General features: G+C 42.3%; 1 protein-coding gene across 1 annotated transcript; it reads left to right on the top strand.

Moving 5' to 3' along the window:
* Window positions 1-1940: 1940 nt before the first annotated feature.
* LOC306696464 (girdin-like) lies at window positions 1941-19341 on the top strand (the record flags this gene model as incomplete). Its single annotated transcript, XM_079160077.1, has 29 exons — window positions 1941-2003; window positions 2090-2181; window positions 3769-3874; window positions 5907-5976; window positions 6691-6749; window positions 6839-6922; window positions 7244-7384; window positions 7628-7803; window positions 8681-8762; window positions 9629-9787; window positions 9928-10074; window positions 10218-10362; window positions 10716-11393; window positions 11475-11680; window positions 11790-11984; window positions 12639-12769; window positions 12874-13015; window positions 13126-13299; window positions 13508-13669; window positions 13798-14075; window positions 14196-14339; window positions 14471-14657; window positions 14906-15051; window positions 15295-15387; window positions 16059-16270; window positions 16821-16898; window positions 17455-17691; window positions 17901-17966; window positions 18248-19341. 29 exons carry the CDS (start codon window positions 1941-1943, stop codon window positions 19339-19341), a joined length of 5547 nt encoding a protein of 1848 aa, XP_079016203.1.
* Window positions 19342-20936: the final 1595 nt, after the last annotated feature.

Here is a 20936-nt window from a genome sequence, read left to right as displayed (position 1 = left end):
ACAAGGTCAGGTGCTTCTTAACAGATAGTAATTCAACTTTCAGGCCGTGTTTTCTGTTTTGCAGAATGTAATCAGTAATGACATATAGTGCTGAGCAATCATTGTTCATATTTTCCTTTCCTCACTAATGAGCTGTGAGCTACAATGTGCCTCATGCAAATGGTGGAATGAAGGACATGTAGATTTTAAACATAAGGCCTTCACAGTTTTAATGTAGCTAGAAAATAAATACATCATGCATGTATGCAGGAAATTATTACTACCGTAATGAGGTCACTATGTATTGTATAATCTCACATTGCACCCATGACACATTTTAAATTGTGCATTAATTACAAAGCTAGAGTCACTTGTTGGTAAAACAGAGCATCTCCAGTATGTCCAAGAAATTGCTCCGTTACACTAGAAATAGTCCAAAATATAAATTGAATTTGAAGTTGTTGATTTGTGTGATACTACATCTACGCCCAGTGATGAAGTCAGTCCAACTGCATGAACCAAATGTGTCCACTGGTGGGCAGACAAACTCTAAAACATGAGGATTGATGAAATACCTTCAGTGGCGTGTTCAGTGGCCATTACAGTTCACAGCACCAGCACAAACTTCTCATCAGTCAAAGTTCAGCATTTTAATCTTCACATAAGATGGAACAATTAGAGTTAATGTGATGTCAAATAACAATGCAAACTGTTTCTGTGTTAATACAAGTGGATGGTATGCTGTTTATCTGGCTGTTGACTGAGGGAAAACATCTGGCATTTAGATGTATCAAATGTAATAAGATTGGAAATTTGAACATTTTAATAATTTTAAATGTGGACTTATCAGTAAGAGAGTGTTTTTTTTTTTTTGCAAAAAAAAAGCACAGTCATTCAAAATAAGACATTTCATTTTCTATTTTGTGGTGTTGTTTAATTGTGTAGTGTTGCACTGACACAACAACTGACACTGTGTGTTTATTGTTTTGTAAATAATAGAACCGGCCCTCTGTATAATGCAATGCAGTTCAACAACACCACAAACTACATCCTAAAACACTACTAAACATTATAAAGGTAGGATTTATTGCAGGATTGGTGTATTAGACAACTGACAATTTTATAGATCATGATTTATCTGAAGAAATTATGTAGACTATTTTTATAACGTAAAGTTCAAGTGTATTATTGTACTGTCTTTTTTTTTTTTTACAATATTTGAAACATACAATGTTTGAAACAATGAGAGATTTACAGATATGCTTCCGGTTTTAAACACAGGGAGGCGCCGTTGCTCAGTCGGCTAGCTTTGGCCGCTAAAGTTTGGCATGATTAGTTTGGAGGGGGTTTTGTATTCAGGGGAGAAGAACTTCATCACATTCATGGGTTCATCTGTCTAGGATTACACCCATAAGAGTTCACGGTTTATTATTTGTATTGTGCTGAACAGCCTCCCCGAGCTGAACCAAATCATTATTTGTGTGCAAAAAAATAATTGTTGTAGCCTAAAGAGTGCTAACTCTTTCTGTGTGATGGGCAATGGAAGCTGAGAGGAGGAGGAGGAGGAGGAGGAGGGGTGAGGAGGGTCCGACGGCAGATGCCTTTGCAGCAGAGGACCAAGGAGGATGTAGCTGTGTGTGGGGTGTTGCGGGACAAAATGCGGACATGATTGGACGGATGGGGATGTTTGAACGCCGATTCGGCGACGTTTAAACTGCTGGATGTGTAGCGTAGCGACAGACTGTGTGTTAAAAAAACCGACAGTAGGCTACAAACCGCAGTGCCGAGAGAAATTTCTCAACTAGTCTAAATGAGATGGACGGGACAATTTGGATGGTGCACTCGTGCAAGACCGTGTCACCTCTGAAGGCAATGTAGGTACTGGGCTGCTACCACTCTTTTCCCTGATTGACATAACTGGGATTTTCTGTTGAGATCTATCACCCACAACCTTGGGAGCGATGGAAACTGGAGTATTTCTGCCCCGTCTGGATGAATTCATGCTGAGCCCACTTGTCAGTTGGGTAAGTATTGCAGACGGCTCTGATTTGCTGTCAGACACTGTGATATTAACCTGTCATCCTGTGTACTTACTATCTTTGTTATTTAGGTGAGGACATTCGTGCCACATGATGGGGACATGCACTTCGACTTCTCTGTATTACTGGATGGAGTCTTTTTGAATGATATAATGACACAAATGTAAGTCACTTCATGCCACATCTTTGTCCTTGCAGCTTATACTGCATTTGTCACATTTCTAATTTAGATTGCGAGCTGTGTCCAGATGGTTATTTAGATTAGTAGCCTGTCTTTTGAAGCTGTTGACTGTCATAGACTTCAATAGCAATTGATGCTGATGATGATAAAGTACATCGTTCAAATACTAGAAATCATCCTTATTTAGCCTTATTAAGTCGTTTTTTAAAAATAATTGGGTATCTTCTCCCCTCTCTGCCATCTATAGCAGCTACTGATACAGTATCAAGCATCTGCTAACATTCTTATCCAGCCACCAACAGTACTGGCTTTGTCACTCAGCAGTGATAAAGGGTATCTTTGTAATCTGCAGGAGTCTTCAAATGCAACTTCTCAAAAAATGTAAGAATTAGCATGAAAGTTACAGACACTGAGGGACATCCCCTAGATGTAATCGACTAAATAAGGACCAGATTTGCAAAGACATGAGGAAATTCATAAATACTGTCAAAACCCTACTTAACAGATTATGATTCGGGTGCCTTATGTTCTGAGGGAATTAACCCCACCTATAACAAACATTGACTGATGGTCCTTTGGCAGTTTACAATGTGAGGAACAACTGCTGTAAGGTGACAGGTGGTGAGGCCCTGGTTCTAGTCTTCAAGTTGGGAGACACTTTAGACATTGATGGTAGAACTGAAATTGAAGAGTTGCAAAGAAAAGGTAAAAAAAAAACTGATGACCCAATGCACTTGTGGATAATGCTGTCTAGCCACCCCGAGTCTACAGTATGCATTCATCCCACTTATCCCCCAGGGTCACAATAACCAGCTCTAAATGCAAAACAATGCTGCGCTGAGGGGAGGGTAAGAGGCGGGATAATCTCCTGGATTGGGAGACCCTCTGGGATTAGGGCCTCGTTGCTGGTGTTTAGTGGCACTGGGACACAGATGGGAAGGGAAGGGAGGAGTCGCAGGAAACGGACAAACAGCACAGAGATGGCGAAAGGCATAATAAAACATGTGATGTACTGGGCAGCAAGGTAGCATCTCTGTCTCTCTTTCATCCATTATGTATTTCTATATGCCTTTCTGTCTCACTCAAACTTCTATATATAGAATCAATTTGTGTGTAAATACAAATTTGAGTCCATCTCTTTGCTAGCTACTCTTAATGTCTGCACACAACAGGTTTCCTTTCCTGAGCAACAAGGTGAGGTCTGTCCTATTAAACTGCACAAAGGTTCATGAATGACAGCGTTTCAGCTGTATGACAGTTCAACCCCAGACTACATTCGGCCCGAGCCAACAGCCCAAGAATCCAGCTAAAGAGTTTCCTTTGGGTGAAAAGTCTAATGCCACCCCATTTGGCTCAGGCAGTGCGGTTTGTTGGCTGAAAGGAATGACATCACAGGGGCTAAAGTTAGGAATGAATAGAGAACTCATGCATGTTTTCATGGCGATCCCTGAGCCAAAACGTTTACCAGTTTGCAGCTTCCTCTCACTCCATTCCGCTGACAGCCGTTTGTTTGTTTGTGAATAGCAGAAATGTCAAGTAAAATGCCTTTATGTTGTGTTGCGCCTTCAGACATCCCTCGGCTACACCTCAGGGTGCAAAGAAAGTAGGCAGAGATCCAAGTCAGAGGATCCAGAACCTGAACTTCCTCGTCCAACAAATCAAGACGTATTATCTGGTGAGTTTTGGATGTTCCTCCCTCTCATTCATATCTTATGTATCCAAACAGGCCGCTAAGCTTTCCCTCTCTCTCTACATGGGATTATGATATCTGAACATTGGATTTTTCAACTCAATTTTGCATCATCCATCACGCACACACTAGCTCACACATGCGCAAACCAGATAGTTGGTAGCACTTGTGTCACAGCAGATCAACTAGTTCCTCTTAAGATGCATGCCCTAAATATCAGCCATGTACACATCTGTGTAATCAGCACAGCAGTGAGGTTAGAGCGTGGCAGAGAGCCCAGTCAGAGCCACAGACAGAGCTTTAGAGGGACACATGAAGTCATGAGATTCATGGGCAGACACCACTGATGTCGAATCTTGGATTTGCTGTGTGTGTCAGAGTAATTAAGTACAATTCCAGATAAGCTTAGAGCACAAGAAAAGTAATTTCACTGAGGATGAGTCGATCAAGAGCTTCAGATTAGCATCGCAAAAGAACAAATATAGAAAAGCACGTTTTTTTGTGTTTTTGTTACAACAGATTAACAACATATCTGATAACATCATGTCTAATTATCGTTTGTACTGTATTGTTACTCTTGGTAAAGTCAAGGTTTAGTTACTTCTAGTCATGTTGATCTAAACCAATGCAGCTCTCCATCCAAGGACCTTTCAGGAGAGAAAAACATCAGTATTATTTTTTTTGCCTGAGACAGACTGCAGCTTTTTAATCATGCCTTTGCTTCTATTAGAATAAGTCTTAAGTACAATGCAGTAAATGTAGATGTAGGGCAGCCCTTGAATCTTTTATCTGCTGTCATGTGAAAAACCCATCCTGATCTGATTTTGGTTATTTTTATGTTGTAAGGTACGTTGAAGGACTTGACTTCTGTACTGGTTGGAAAATAGGACTACAGACATGCTAGCTGCTCTGTGAGGCTGTACGTTTGGCATAATGGTACTTTAAGCTACATGCTTATGTCAGCATGCTAATATTTTTTAAATCACAATGCTAACATGCTAATGTTTAGCAGCTATAATGTTTATTGTTTACCATGTTCACTATCTTAGTTTAAGGTGTTAGCATGCTGAAATTTTAAAACATAAAGTACAGCTGAGGCGGATGGGAATTTTCATAAACCAAAGTATTGGACAATATACATATTCATATGATAGATGAAAAGTCAATGGATCACCAAAGTTATTACAATTCATGCTGTAATACATAGTTGCTTTGCTATTTCAGTCAAGTACCTCTAAATGTCAACTGGTGGTGCAACAGGAAAACTCAGGGACCACCAAAGTCAGTATGCTTCATCCTGTGGGGACCATGGATGTCTGTACAGACAGATAGTAATAGTACAGATGTTTCACAATAACTGTTACAATCCATCCACTACCTGTTTAGGTATTTCAGACCGGACCGAAGTGGCAGACTGACCAATTGGCATTGCCATCCTTGAGCCATGCCGGCTAAAGAGTCTTTATACGCACTCTGAAACCCAATAAAACTCTAAAATGCAACAATAACGCTTCTTTAAAAGTGACATTCAAGAGAAACAGTCTTTTCAACTGAAAAAGGGCATAATAAAGATACATCTGGTATGCTTTACATTGGTATAGAGGAAACTAATTGAAATACAATAAGATGCTGTTTTTGATCCATTGCAAGGCACCGTATTCCTAACATTCCTAACAGGAGCTATTAACAAACACTATGACACTGCTCACACACCAGCACACATGCATAGATGTAAGCCACTTGTAGGCTGATGCAAGGCTGTACCAAACACTGCACCAGGGAAACGGGCTCTGTCATCTACCCATTTAGAGCGCTCCTCCATTTGTTGGCTGTGTTTCTATACATGTATTTAAGCAGCTGCTATGTGCTGTACATACATACGTCGCTGTCCATTCTAGCACTTTGGCTGGACCGCAAGAAGTGTTGTATTTAGTCCTTGTTTTAGTTTGGCCTGAAATGTATAGTCATCTTCCTTTTTTCCTCGACCCTCCTCCCTCGTTGTTTCTCTTTTTTTCAGGATCATCTGAGACAATTAATCATGATTCCTTTGCCAAACGTGTTGCTGCTTGGCCGGACTCCTTACTGTGGTACGCTCTTTTGTTCCTCATCTTGGAGCTGCTAATTCAGTATGTGGTTTGACACCTGATAGGTCCGTTTGCTAATAGTCATTAAGCACTGCATTGATTTCCAATCATTTACCTGAAATAAGGACATGTGTAATATAGGTCGAGAATAATTGCTAAAGTAGCCGAACTAAAACTTCTGAGATAAAATTAAGAGTTTATTTGACAAAATGATACATCCATAATTTGAAAAAAACAATTAAAGCAGCCCATCTAATTATACAAGTTAACTGCTAGGGGGCGACTAGCTACTAGGCTAAGAGGGTTGTCTGGAAAGTTAACAGTTCAATCCTTGACTGGAACGTGTTCTGAGTCGAAGTGTCCTTGAGCGAGACACTGTCCCCCTAGCGGCTCCCCGGGCTGCACACTGCTCCCTGATACAGGGATGGATTAAATACAGAGAAAAATGTGTAATATAAATAAATAAATAAATACTAGCAAAAATGTAATTTTAGACAATGCAAAACGTGTGTATAAATCTTTGTTTATAATTAGTGAATAATGAAAATCAAGTAGCTTCTGATAACCACGCTGCTTTGTGCTGGTAAGGCTTTGGCAAGTGGTGACCCAAATTCACCAGCCAGCCGTTTATTCTACTTAAATCCATGCCAGCAGCACTCAGTACATCAATCTGATAAGTCATATTTCAGATAATGAGCTTTTTTCCCCTCTTAACAGAGCAAAGTCTAGAGGAACTGAAGAAGCTTTTGCTACTGCTGTTGGGATGTGCAGTTCAGGTAAACCCTGACTATCTGATCAGAAATCCTGAAGCAGACAGACTGCATGAGATGTGGAGAAATAAATCTGTTAACATTTTTATTTTCAGTGTGAGGAAAAAGAGGAGTACATTGAGAGGATCCAAACTCTTGACTTTGACACGAAAGCTGCCATAGCTGCACATATTCAGGAGGTATACGACTTTATATGAGCTAGCTAGGTTGTTCAGGAAATCAGTTTGTGTGTAGTTGTGCTTGTGTCTAGTACAAATAAAGAATACAGTAGATACAGTAGGATTCACAGCCAGCATAGATACTATTGTTAGTTGCAAATATTATGAGAAATACAGTCTATATAACATTCTTGGAAGTAGTAATGATTTATTCAGAAGTGAAAGACAAAACTGTATTTTGTAGCTGCATACGAAGGATCCTTGTGCCAATATACTGTATAGTGTATTAATTCCCATTATATTGTGTTTTTTCCGGCTTATCTGACTGTCCATGTTTACCAGGTGACCCACAGTCAGGAGAACGTGCTGGATCTGCAGTGGTTGGAGTCCAGCGATGTGCATCCGGATGAGTTGGAGGTCATAGCGAGGAACATGGCCACGCACCTCCAACATGTGCTAGACCAGAGGGACACCCATCTAGAGGTATATTTGATCTTTTATTTTTTTATTCTGAGATACATATTTACTGCAGGTTTTATATGAACCTAGGTGTGAATCCAAAAATGAATTGTTCATGAAGATGTTTTGGGGCATTTAGTGGCTACAAAGTATGCATTATAAGTCATGGAAATACTATGTAGACAGTGAAACTGTTTCAGTTCTAGATTTTAAGAGGTAAATCGGGTACTGAGTCAAATGCTAATCTGTAACCTGTCCGTTTCGCAGACTATAGCAGAGCTAATGCAGGAAAAGGAAGGTGTGGTTAGCCTGCTCAATAGCCCCTCCAGCCCGCAGTCTGGCAGCTACTCCCCCAGCATGCAGCAGCAGACAGGTACTCATCAACACCTGGCAGTGGAGCTGGCTGATTCTAAGGCCAAGATCAGACGACTTAGACAAGAACTGTGAGTACTAAACAGTTTATTCACTAAAATAAAAAAAGTACAATGTACTTTAACAAGAAAGCAAACAGCAAAAAGGAGGAAAAAAAGTCCTTGGGGCTAAATGTTTAGCATATAATGTACACAATCAGGATAATAGGGTACAGAAGATAGGTAGAAGTTGTCCATTCCCACACAAAGCGATTGTTTAATTTGATGTTGTCCCTTGGTATAGTATAAGTTTCACTTCAGGACGGATGTTGGTAAAGAGGTAGCCTGTCCTCTGGGGAACTGCCAGTAGTGAGTGAATGAGAGGCAGAGAGAAAGATATGCCCCTGGGAGTTTGGCCCACATTACTGCTTGCTTGGCAGGTTCCATGGCTGTGCACCACCACTGACCCACATTGGCTCAGCATTTCAGCGAATACAACATGTACACACACACACACACACACACACTAACCCTGATCCAATCAAGATCTCAGCTCCATCATTGCTCTCCATCCCGTTTACTCGGCTGTATTGTCCTCTCTTGTTGGGATGCTCAGATTGACATACTGCTGCCTCTGAGCAAACACAATATCACTGAAAGCATCACGTATGGCCATGGCCTCAGACAGTTCTTTCATGTGGATAATGTACATCTGATCCTGCATCGGTTTCTCCACAACATGTGAGAAATAAAATAAAATGGGGCTTAAGAAGCTTTATGTTGGAAGCTTTATTTTGGGAATCAGGTTATGTGTGTTTTACGATGCATGTGTGTCACAACATTGATAATTCGACTTCTTTTTTTGAATGTGCGAAACGCAATATGTCATAGCGGTATTTGTATATGGTCATTTGCAGTATTTAAAGATACGCCTGCTTATCTTTCTGCACTGCCCATCTGACCCCACCAGAGAGGAGAAGAGCGAGCAGATGCTGGACTGCAGACATGAGCTTGAGACCATGGAGGTAGAGCTGAAGAGGATCCAGCAGGAGGTTTGTAGTTAGAAAAAGGAAAATAATGAATTGCAGCTCCTTCTGTTGGTGACACACAGTAACCTCCTGATCGCTCTGCAGATTATACAGATTATTGCTCACCATACTTTGCTGCAGAGCAGTGCTTAATGACAGCACATTTAAACCTCTGAACTCAGAGATACAACCAAAGCTGTTATGGATTTGTCTGAACAAGAGATCTCATTTGTATTCTCTGTTTTAGCCTTGTGGCTGCACAAGTTGGTATGGTTCATATGTTTCCAACATGTTGATTTTGGCAGCTAATTTAGTCTTAGTCCTTAGACAAAAATGCTTATTAGTTTTAGTCTCATTTTTTGTCATTTTTATCCTTCATGGATTTAGTCTAGTTTTGGTCTAATTTTAGTTTATGTCAACTCAAAATGTTTTAGTCCAGTTTTAGTCGCTGAAAAGTCCTTAAAATGTTTACATGTCTACTTTCAGTCAAAAAGTTTTCTCTCTCTTAATCTTTTGACTTTTGACATTTTTTCCAGCCATGTGTTAAATGCCCCTTTTACATTGAATGTTTCAGTCATTCTAGTCTGGCCAAAACAATAAATTTGTCTTTTTAATCAAACTCATTTCACACTAGATTTTATCGGATGAAAAAAAGAGGTTGAATGGAATACGGCTTTGTCGGTATGGCCATATCAAGCATAAATACTATTAAAAAACTATTCGATGATTCTTTGAAGATCAATGCAGCTTCGATTAAAAATAATAGTAACAAACTGACTTTGACTTATGCTGAGAGACACTTGAAGACTTGCAGATCTAGATAAGAAAGAATGATGCAAGGCTCCATAATGTTTTGCTATAAACCATGCTTCTATCTAAACCTTCACCAGAACTCCCAGCTGCTTGTAGACGCCCGCGCAGCCCGCACCTACCGGGACGAGCTGGACGCCCTGAGAGAGAGAGCAATAAAGGCGGACAAGCTGGAGAGTGAAGTGGGACGCTACAGGGAGCAACTGCACAAGATGGAGGTCTACAAGGCCAAAGTGGAGGTTGATGTCGTCTTATAAATGCTTTACCAGTTCATTTTGATTATATATGCTTGGATCTCAGGAGATCACAGAATCCTGCAACAATCAAATATTGATTTTCTTGGGGGGGGGGGGGGGCGGGGAATGTGTGTGTACTTCAGGAGCTAAAGGAGGATAACAGGGTGCTACAGGAGACCAAAGAGGTGCTGGAGGATCAGTTGGCAGGCTGGAGGGCACGCTCCGATAAAATACACCAGCTGGAGAAGCACAGTCTGCTGCTGAAGGCCAGGGTCCATGACATGGAGCAGGTCAGACATCTGCACAAAATCATCTAGAACTCAACATTAGATTCCCAAGTCCTCTTTTAGATTTAACGATTCTCCAGTCTTTTTCTGCGACTGGACAGAATCTGTTCTCATGCCTCTGCTGATACTTTGTCCCCCCACTTTAGGAGAGGGAGGCAGATCAGAGGCGCACTGAGGAGCTGCAGGAGGAGAACCTGTCTCTGTGTTTGGCTCAAAGGAGGAGCATGGAGGAGTCCCAGCACCTGGGCTGGGAGTTAGAGCAGCTAACCAAGACCACTGAGAACTCTCAGGGTAAGAGCTGCTGATCCAGTAAGATGACGTAATGGGAGAATTAATGGATTGTATTGATTGGAATAGTAGGGAAGGGTAAGTAAGCAAATGCATCTGTGAATTATGTAAGTGTGTTCATCCATGGATACATGCATGCATAAGCACTTCATTAGAACTTCTTATCCACTTTAGGGATGTTTTCTCAGGGTCAGAAATACTAATGGCTGCATATTTTATGTTTCTGCATGCAGTTTGAATATATGGTGAAATATGTAAGGAAAGCCTAATGACACCTGTTTACAACTAGTCTTTCATTCTGTCTGTCTCAAGTCCTCATCTCCTTCAGTCAATTGCCACCATGTGTTTGTGTAAAGGCCAGCAGACTCTGAGCGAAGAGGTGAGTGAGAGGACCTGCAGTCGGATGCTGAAGCTGGAAAAGGAGAACCAAAGTCTCTTAAGGACCATAGAGGAACTGAGAGCTGCCTTGATTAACAAAAACACGCAGCCCAAACATAGCCACCACCTTGAGGGTGATCATGTCTGCCAGGGGATCTGTAGCACCAACAACTGTACCTCATCAACAGATGAACCCACAGGGTTGCAAACCACCTGCTCAAATGTAGAATACCGCACTAATGTATTCCCACACAGTGCAGTAACACAGCAGATGCTGAACGGTCATTCAAACTGTCATCAGCTATTCCATGCAGAAGATCTGGAGCAAGTCCAGAGTAAGATCCTCCTCACGGATAATCCAGACCTTCTTGTTCAAGAGAAAGGACAGCTAGAGGATGCAGACTATGGAGACCATTTCAAAGAACTGATGTCTGATCTGGAGGTCTTAGAAAACAATCACAATAGGCTCCATTGTTTTGTTGGATCACGTGATCACTCCCCTGGCTCGAGGGGCAGTAGTCCCTGCCATGACAGCATCATCACAGGTCTGCCAAAACGTTCCTTCTATGCCAGAAAGCACACACAGCGACTGGAGGCCAAGTGCAGGGCCCTGGACACAGTTAACCAGCATCTACAGACTTCCCTCGATAACACTGGTAGGTTCTGTTGATCAAACAACACAAATCAATGTAATAGATTCAGTTAAGAAAGCATACAAGCCAACTCCATCTCTTTAGACAGGAAAGTTCAGCGTCTGGAGGCAGAGGTTCAGGAGCTGGAAGCAGAGAATCAGAGTCTGCAGGCCACTTTAGAGGAACTTCGGATCTCTGCACGGCGCCTGGAGCAACTGGAAAACGATAAGCAAAGCCTGGAGCAAGAAATCACAGCCCTGGAGAGGGAAAAGAGGCAGCTAGAGAAAGACAATCGACGACTCCGCCAGCAGGTAGGTAGGCTTGTTTTGTGTCAGTTGCTTACCTAAGGAAGGATAATGTTTGAAAGACTCATGTTGCTCTTCAATAAAATGGCTCCTGTTCTACCTGTTTCTATTTTAGGCTGAAATCCAAGAAGCCAATTTAGACAGCAGCAATGTCTGTATGGCCAGCCTGGAAAGGGAGATGCGTTTTCTAGTAAAGGAGGTGGAGGGGTTAAGAGAGACTGCTGAGAGGGTCAAAGGCCTGGAGAGAGACAACAGAGAACTCACCAAGCAAGCTGCTATCGACCAGAGGACCCTGGCCACCCTCAGAGAGGTGAGGGGAGGAAGTCTGTGCTGTCTAGTTTACGCTGACCGTATAAATAATCTACCCAGACATACCCTAACGTTTCACTGATAATGCACTGGTTTTATTACAGCAGCAGCGAGCATGTGTTTCACAGATTTGACTTTTGTGTGTACTAGGATCCACAACTCACCAGAATCTAACTACAAACAATTATTTAGAAAAATGTGATTAAAGCAAGTAAAAATACTGTAACATTTATATTTTTTGTTTTCTTTTGCATCAGTGACAGTAATTTAGCCAGGTGTCTTGAATGTGTGTGTCCTAATATGAAGGCTGTTACAAGTGCAGTGGTCTGCTGGTTCAATTACATATTAACATAAAATAGTAGAGAAATAATTATAAAAAAATAATTATTTGTTTATGTGGATTTGAAATTATGTCCAAACCTTGAAGGTGCAGTTTTACCACAAATGATTTTTTCATTACCTCCTGACTGTCATTTTGGTTAAAACTTTGCTTACATTCTTACAACAACAAGAACTCATTTACAGACTTACAAACATACTTTCCTAAACAGTGGAATTAAATGAGTTCTTAACGTGTAAAAAATGATGTTAAGTGTCAATATATGTCTCTTTGAAAAAAGGTTTTGTGAAATCCACATATACTGTCCGTCTTTAGGAGCTGGTGAGCGAGAAGCTGAAGACGCAGCAGAGAGACAATGAACTGGAGACGCTGGCCCATGAGTTGGAAATGAGGGTCCTGAACCAGGAGAGTGCAGAGCAGGCTGAACACGAGGCACCAGACAACAGGTGCTTGGAGTTCCCGTCCAGTAACCTTTGAAGTGAATATGGTAAGAAGTGAGGAGAGTTATAATGCCACAGTTGGTACTGAATTTCTTCTTTCCTCTTTGCAGCAGGTTCAAGATGCTGGAGTCGGAATTAGAGTCGTCTCTGAAAAAATCTCTTCAGATTAAAGAGGACAAGATGGCAGCTTTAGAGGCTCGTCTGCAGGAATCCTCCACCCTGAACCAGCATCTGCGCCAAGAGCTCAGGACTGTTAGTCATGTCATACAATTTCACTTTTGGAGGCCTGTTAGTGTCACGAAACTCCCTTGAAGAAATACATAGTATTTCGCTACAGATCCATTTGACATTTGACCCCACAGGTGAAGCTGAGCTATGAGGCCTTGCAACAGAGGCAGGAGGAAGAGTGGACGGCATCAAGTTCCACCCCTCCCAGAGAGACCGGCAAGGCAATGAGCGAATGGCTGCGTGAAAGCCAGGAGGCCACCAAGGAACTGTTGAAGCTCAAAGACCGTCTCATCGAAGTGGAGAGGAATGTAAGTGTTTGGCCTTTATCAAAGTAAATGATCTATATAGTGAACAACTTTTTAAATGGTACTATTGGTTCTTAACACACACTAGCACTTGCTTTTGATGTTAATTTGTGCTAATAGTAGACCAAACAATGTGCTGAAGGTACAAAGTTAACACTACCTCCTGTTTTTCATGTCACATTTTCCAATAATCTCCTCTCCTCCTCTCCAGAATGCGACACTTGAGGCAGAGCGCCAGGCAATGCAGGCCCAGCTGAGGCAGCTGGAAAGTCAGTCTAACAGTCAGCAGGCTCAGATCCTGGCCCTGCAGAGGCAGGCTGCCTCACTGCAGGAGAACAATACAGCCCTGCAGACACACAATGCAAACCTGCAGGTGACACTACAACAGACACTATTCTCTGTGGTACCCAAAACATACACACAAGTACATTCACGCCTCTGCAAGAGTATGCAAGCATGCAGACAATACACGCATTAACTCCTAATCCCTTTCTTTTCCAGGTGGAGAAATCCACTCTGAACTCACAGAGTGCTTCCCTCATGGCCCAGAATGCTCAGCTGCAGCAGCAGCGGTCAGGGACAGAAAGCGAACGGGACAATGCCATACGGGAACGTGAAGAGCTGCGCGGTGTTCAAGAGCAGCTATTAAGAGATCACGAGCGGCTGGCAGCTCTGCATGAACGGCAAGCCATGGAGTATGAGGCCCTAATGGGCAAGCATGGCTGTTTGAAAAAAGCCCATCGCACACTGGAGTTGGAGTATCGCACAATGCAGGACAGGTGGGGGAAAGGCACTATGAACATGCCATGTAGTACGAGATCCCTGCATAGTCTTGTGTGTGTGTGTGTGTGTGTGTGTATTCATGCATGTTCACGTGTGTGTATCGGTGGTATCTTTAGGTACAATACCCTGTTGCAGCAGCGGACCAAGCTAGAAGACCTGGAGAAAGCTCTGAAGGAGGAGCAAATGAGGATGGCTTTGGAGAGAGAACAGCAGAGGACGACTGCTGCTGAGCGTAGCAGGCTTCGTGATGAGAAGGACCGGTGAGGAGGCAACATTACATGCACACACCCACGAGAGCATGTACACACTAATGCACACCCAGACGAATGAATGGATGTGGGCTTACACAAGGAGCTAGATATCACCGTACATCTTCTTTTTTTTTTTTAAGGCTGAACCAGACATACCGTCAGCTTCTCAACGACAATGAGTTGCTGACGGCGGATCACAAACAGCTCAAGAGCCAGCTGAATGAGGCCAAGCTGGAGCACACCTGGCTGGAGGCAGACTTTTCCAAACTCAAGAAGGAGTTTCAGCAGCTGGACATCTCCTCCACAAAGCTCAACAACCAGTGTGAGGTATTGACATGTAGCAGGTTGAGCTGGTGTGGTTTTGCCTATTAAATAATCTACATATACCTTGTAATTACCTCTTAACCTCAGCACACTCTGGACAAACATGCTTCAGAGTCAGGGCTTCGTCGTCTCAATAAGCTGACTTTATGTATAGTCCTGCAATTTCTTTCTTTCAATAATTGCACAATGGTGTGTGTTTTGCATATATTCCTACATATGCACATATGGCTGCTTGTCTGTGTGATGACTAGCTGCTGAGCCAGGTGAAGGGCAACCTGGAGGAAGAGAATCGCCACCTGCTCAGCCAGATCGAGACCCTGATGCTACAGAACCGAACCCTGCTGGAGCAGACTATGGAGAGCAAGGATCTGTTTCACGTTGAAGAGCGACAGTATATGTACGCAAATAGGGACAACACCATAACAAGATAATGTAGCGCTCAAAAGGGTCTTATGTGTTGATTTACAGCATTTTACAGTAATGTGTTAATTATCTAACACATTGAAGTGTTTGATGCGTGCAAAAAGCCCGAAATGTAGCTTATGTACACCAAAATACCACAGTAATCAACAGCTGGCCCACAATTCAAAACTTTTTTTTAAAATGATAAATCTTTCTATCTGCCTATCTTCCTGTTCAGTGGCAAGCTTAATGATTTAAGGAGACAGAAGGAGAAGCTGGAGGAAAAAATAATGGACCAGTACAAGTTCTATGAGCCATCGCCTCCACGCAGGTGAGTTGCCTGCAATATAGTGACATACAATGATCTTTTTTTTTCTTATTTTTTACGGTGAAATGACTGACATGCCAAATTTTTGTCTTCACATTCAGCCCCTTATACATTTTGATGTGGTACTTGACTATGTCATTTTCGGCTCACATACATTACAGTTCATAACATACAGATATTTAATCAATGACGAAATGTTCATAGTGTAGTCAGTATTACATTGAGCTCCATAGTTCTGTGCATCTCTGTTTAGCCAGACATGTTTTTCCATGTGCTAATTGTTCTGTTTCTCTCTGTTTTGTGTCCACCAACTTCCTGAGGCAAATAAATGTGTAGCTGCTAAAGAGCCAGTTGCTAACTTTGTCTGTCTGTTGTTTGGTCCTGGGCAGGTAGAGTAGTGTGGGTGGATCTGAGTTTATTTTTCCAGAAAGTAGTTGCAGCTTAAAACGCTGCTATGAGAGCAGGGAGAGTGAACCAAAACAATGAGCAGCAAGATGCTAAAATGCTCCATAAAGCTGACAGGAATTGCAGATTTGTTAGTGTAAGAATATTGATAACAGCAGCATCAAGTATGTATTGTTTAATCTGTATATCAGGCAAACATTTACGTCAATTGCTAATCTTCACCTTTGCGTGATTGATCGATTTATTCTTGTAAATCTGCCCTTCCAAAGACGTGGAAACTGGATCACTCTGAAACTGAAGAAGTTGATTAAATCCAATAGCCATGAGCATGGACCCGACTGCCCACCAACACCCACACACTCAGGCGTCGCTGAGCAGCACCTCTCCTGTCACGACAACAACTCCGTCATCAGCTCAGATGGCTCTGGAGGCTCAGCCTCCACCTCAGCAGGCGATGCCATCTCACCCCAACGTAACAGCAGTGAGTATGACCTTCTTCAATTCACCAGTTCATCTCCCATTGACTTGGCAGGACCAGTCTCATCAAAGTTCCAAAATCCCCCAATTCACTGCTTCAGCCATGATCAAAACTAAGATCATCATCAGAGGCAGGGCACACGTATCATTCAGGAGTGTCTTCATGTAGAATCAAGTCCACAGCCAGAGGACAGAGCGGAAAGGGCGAACCACAGCGGTCACATCTACACATGAAGTTGTAGAACAGACATTTGACAAAACTATCCCCCCACCTCATCAAATAAATGGATTTGAAAGTACAAATGTGTAATAAATACAAAATAATGCAGGTATTGCAATGTGTTTAGAAATAAGCATATGTGCATGTGAACAGTCCTCAATATGTCTTCCCCGTGTCTTTCGTGTTTCTTAATGTGTTTCTTCACTCCTGCCTTCTGTCGTTCCCCTTGTCTTTTGTCTTCTCTTCCTACCTCTCTCCTCCCTTACATCCCTCTCTCTGCTCGCATCCATTCCTTTGTCGACCTCCCATGTGGCTGCACTTTGCTGTTAAATAGCCACCAAAATGTTTCCCCGTATGAGGAACAGACTGAAGGATAGAGACAAAGTCAAGTCCCTCTTCCGGCGTTCCATGTGTAAGAAAGACTGCGTCTACCCTCATCTTGACTGTTGCCTTCTATTTAACTGCTAACTTGATAATATTAAGTGTATCTATGCTTTATTCTTTTCTCTATTACATAGCGTAACATCAAAGTAACCTTAGACTGAGTAGGATTCATCATTGTCAGCAAGGATACTTCCCAGCAGGTGCAAAATTAGCAGTCATATGTTAGTAAAGTGACCATCCATACCAACCTCATTTCAAGATATGATAATACATTTTTAAGCATTTGCAGCATTCATTTTATCAATATAGCTATATTTGAAGACAATCTGGAGTAATTTGTCAGAGGTCAAATAAATGGTGCATTGCAGGAGGACACTGGTGCTGCATGAGCTCTGCCAGCTGTACTGCAGGGATTAACAGTATAACACCACATTTCTAGATGGTTGTGTGGTCTACGGAGAAAGCCTCCATGTTTCCCACGCCATAGAACAAAAATACATCCTAATCTCCATGACCAGTTCACCTGTCTATCCCTCTCCCTCATCCACTTCCCACTTCTTCCACTCGTTGGTCCAACAATGCAGCCCTGAGCAGCTTGGCGTACCCCTCAGCTCTGTTCAAGGAGGAGCAGTGGGCAGACAGCTCAGCGCGGCTGGAAGGGTCAGAGGGTGATGTTGAGGAGGGCAGGAAGAACGCATTGTCCTCATCCCTTACCACATCCATCTTATCCATCCTCCACCTTAATCTTCCTACCATTCTACCATCCGGCCACGTCACCATCACCACCACTGATCCAGATGTTTCTGGGATCTGGGTGACAGGTAGAGGCATTCACGAGCCACTGTTTTGTTTGACGTCATCATCATTAGTTAAGATGCTGGAATAAAGTATAGAGGAGAGTAGAGCAAAGATAGCACTTTTTGGTGCTTTTTCTCAATTTAGGATTAAAATAAATAGTTGAAAATAAAAGTGCTGAAAAGTGTCATTCGCTTATAACCGTTCAATGATTTCTCATTTTAATGCCCCACAGACAAGGATTCAAATGATAGCGCTGTGCCATCTGGATTTGAGGACAACGACGAGCTGCAAAATCATGGTAAAGCCCTGTGGATACACGTTGAGAGGATTCATCAAGCATACAGATGTATTACCAGCTCGGGAATTAGAGCAAATCCATCAAATTCCAATCATGACCTTGTTTCATATTAATCTCTATCCTGACTACAGAGGCCAACAACTGTTATAGAACGACTTGGCGCTGCTGCCCCCTGTTGGTCATTAACAATATGTTGAGACAGCTGACACATTTTCACGATAGAAGTGAACATTTCTGTATATGTTGTAGCTCTTTAAAAAAGCGTCATCATCTCTTTCCAGGGCTGAATGGCGTCCAGAGTCGAGCTCAAAGTGAGAGCAGCGGTGAGTTCAGCATGAGCCTGGAAAATGAGCCGTGGTCAAATGGCAGCAGCCCTGTCCAGCAGCCTCCGTCACGCCGCTCCTCCTCCTCCTTCCAGCCCCCCAGCGATACCTCCACCCCGCAACACACACAGAAGCACCACAAGGAGAAAGCTTCTACCATGCCCATCGCCAACAGCCAGACTTCAGTTATGCAGTCTCTACCAAAACAGAAAAACCCCGTGCTCTCTCAGGACTTCTGGCTCACAAGGGGTACAAAGAGCATCCGGAGGGTGTCAAGAGGGAAAGTGACGCGTCGCTCGTCAGATTCAGCGGGCACGGCCAAAATTAACCCAGTGCTCAATGGGATGAATTCAAGATCATGCTCTAGCAAAACGGAAACAACCCAGGCCTTAGCTTGTTCACCTATCACAGTGATGTATGTTCAGGGCAAATCTTCCTCAATGTCTGGCTGCCTCAACTGCTTCTCCAAACCTCTGGGGAAAGAGGGGCGACAGAAAGGGTCCAAGTCGCCCAAAAGTCTCCCCCGAGCCAGCAGTGTCATTTCCACCGCAGAGGGGTCGTCCCGGCGCTCCAGTGTAAACAGTGACTGCAGGGTGACGGTCAAGGCTGACTCGCTCTCCGTTCAGGTTTCAGATAAGAGCAGTAATCTGGCGGAAGCACCGAGTCAACCTGAACCTGAGACGAATAACAGTGAGCCGGAGCCCATGCCTCCTGTCAAACCTCCCAGAGACCCAACAGTTGTTGTTCCCACAGACGGCCCCAAATCTCCCGTGCAGGAGTCACTTTTTGGCTCCTCTTTCACTTTCAACTCTGTTTTCTCAAACACCATTTTCAGTGATTCTGTGGTCACGACCATGACCAGTCTGGAGGCCCTTGAAAACAACAAGTCCTTCCTCTGTCCGAATTCATCCCTAGTGCAAAATGGTCCACTTGGGAGCCAGAAGTTCACTCCTAACACGCCACAAACACTGCTCAACGTGGATAATGAGCAGATTCAAAATGCAGAACATGCATCTGGGCTGGAGGAGGACACGCCGCTCACAATTGCATGAAAGCAGCTGTCACATATCATTGAAAATTGTGTCATTTAATAAAGTTAGTGTCTGCAAGGCCACTTTTCATCACGTCAGCAGAAGCACACTATTTAAGTCCCTGTAATGTAATATGTTTGCATTTTATTCCATTGACTACCTGAGTATACCATAATCCTAAAAAGTATTTTTAGTTACTAGATTTTTTTCTCCACACAGATTTAGAAACATTCCCAGCTTTTATGGCATATTCATATACCTGAGTAATAGTGTTATCTTTCCATTCTGGTTCTATTCTGGCTGTCTTTCTGAAGAAGGGACAGATGTCCTCCTTTGCCCATTTTAAATTAGATTGGTGTTAGGACGCAAGTCTGTTTTCTTTACCACATTGAAAATCTTGTTTTGTACCATTTGTGTTTGCCAAAACATTTTGTTTATTTTTTCTATTTGTATTTATGTCCTGTCCCTCAGACAGATGTTTTAAATTATTACATGTTGATTGCTTTGGCTGTAAGATTTAAATGTGAGCCTTGGGGAAGTTTGACATTAATGTGTGGGAAACTGTAAATCTTGTAAATTAGGATGTGTATGCTATTTTACCTTAAATAAAGAAACCCTCTATGTAAAATATGTACTTGTGTTGTCTTTGTTTTATTATAGTCCATGGGCCAGACGACATATCTTTACCATCTGAGTGGGCAAATGTTACCTTAAATTATCCATAGGGTCAATAAAAGTGAAATAATATATGGAAGCCTTTCCACAGGGGCAGCTTCTCATATGTATTGCACATTTTGATATATTCGCCTATTAGTGCCTTTGCATAATTTCCAAAAAGCCCACAAAAAGCCTATTCGTTCTCATGTTAATGATGTAATCTTGAACCTATAAAAATTGTTCATTGTAATAAAAGCAATATGTTTGAATCTGCAGGCACATGTTCTTTTGAAATGATAAAAATACTATATACATCGCCTTAAACCAGTATTTATATTTCTATATAATATTTGAAGATATTTTGGCAACTCTTTATAAGAAGGTCTAATAATGCATTATAACAACATTCATTCGGTTCTGCTGTCTTTCCAAAGTCTCACAAATACACTTAAAACATCTTAAATCATTTTAAATACACATTATAAACGAACTCAGGCCGTTTGAAGCACTGGCCCAATCCCTATGTCCCCCCTAAAGCCTCAAACCCTGAACCCTCAAGGACTTACTGACGTCACCTGGTAAGTGGTTGAGTGTGAGAGACTGTGAGGGCTTGAAATGGTGTAAATAGGAATGGGACGGCACTTTGCTGCAACATATGATGTTACCATGAGAATGACAAAAAATATGATATACAATTGTGGCTATTTGTTTTATATTTTTACTCCCTGATCTGTAAGTCTTCCAGGCTCTTTCCTCACAAGATGAGAGGTAACTTCATATAATCTATTTACTCGTTTTTGTCAAAACAGCTTCAATGACAAAATCAAATATTTGATGAATAAATAAATAAATATTCTCAAGAGCAGTGATAGTAGTCGCGCGCTAGGGGACGCCCCTCTCGCTCAAAGCAATTTTGCTCGCGGGAGCAGAGATATTCTGCGCGGAGTGATGTGAGAGCG

Source organism: Pholis gunnellus (genome assembly GCF_910591455.1).
Source record: "Pholis gunnellus genome assembly, chromosome: 5".
In the NCBI taxonomy this organism is placed as follows: Eukaryota; Metazoa; Chordata; class Actinopteri; order Perciformes; family Pholidae; genus Pholis; species Pholis gunnellus.
This window is presented reverse-complemented; position numbering and strand designations above follow the sequence as displayed.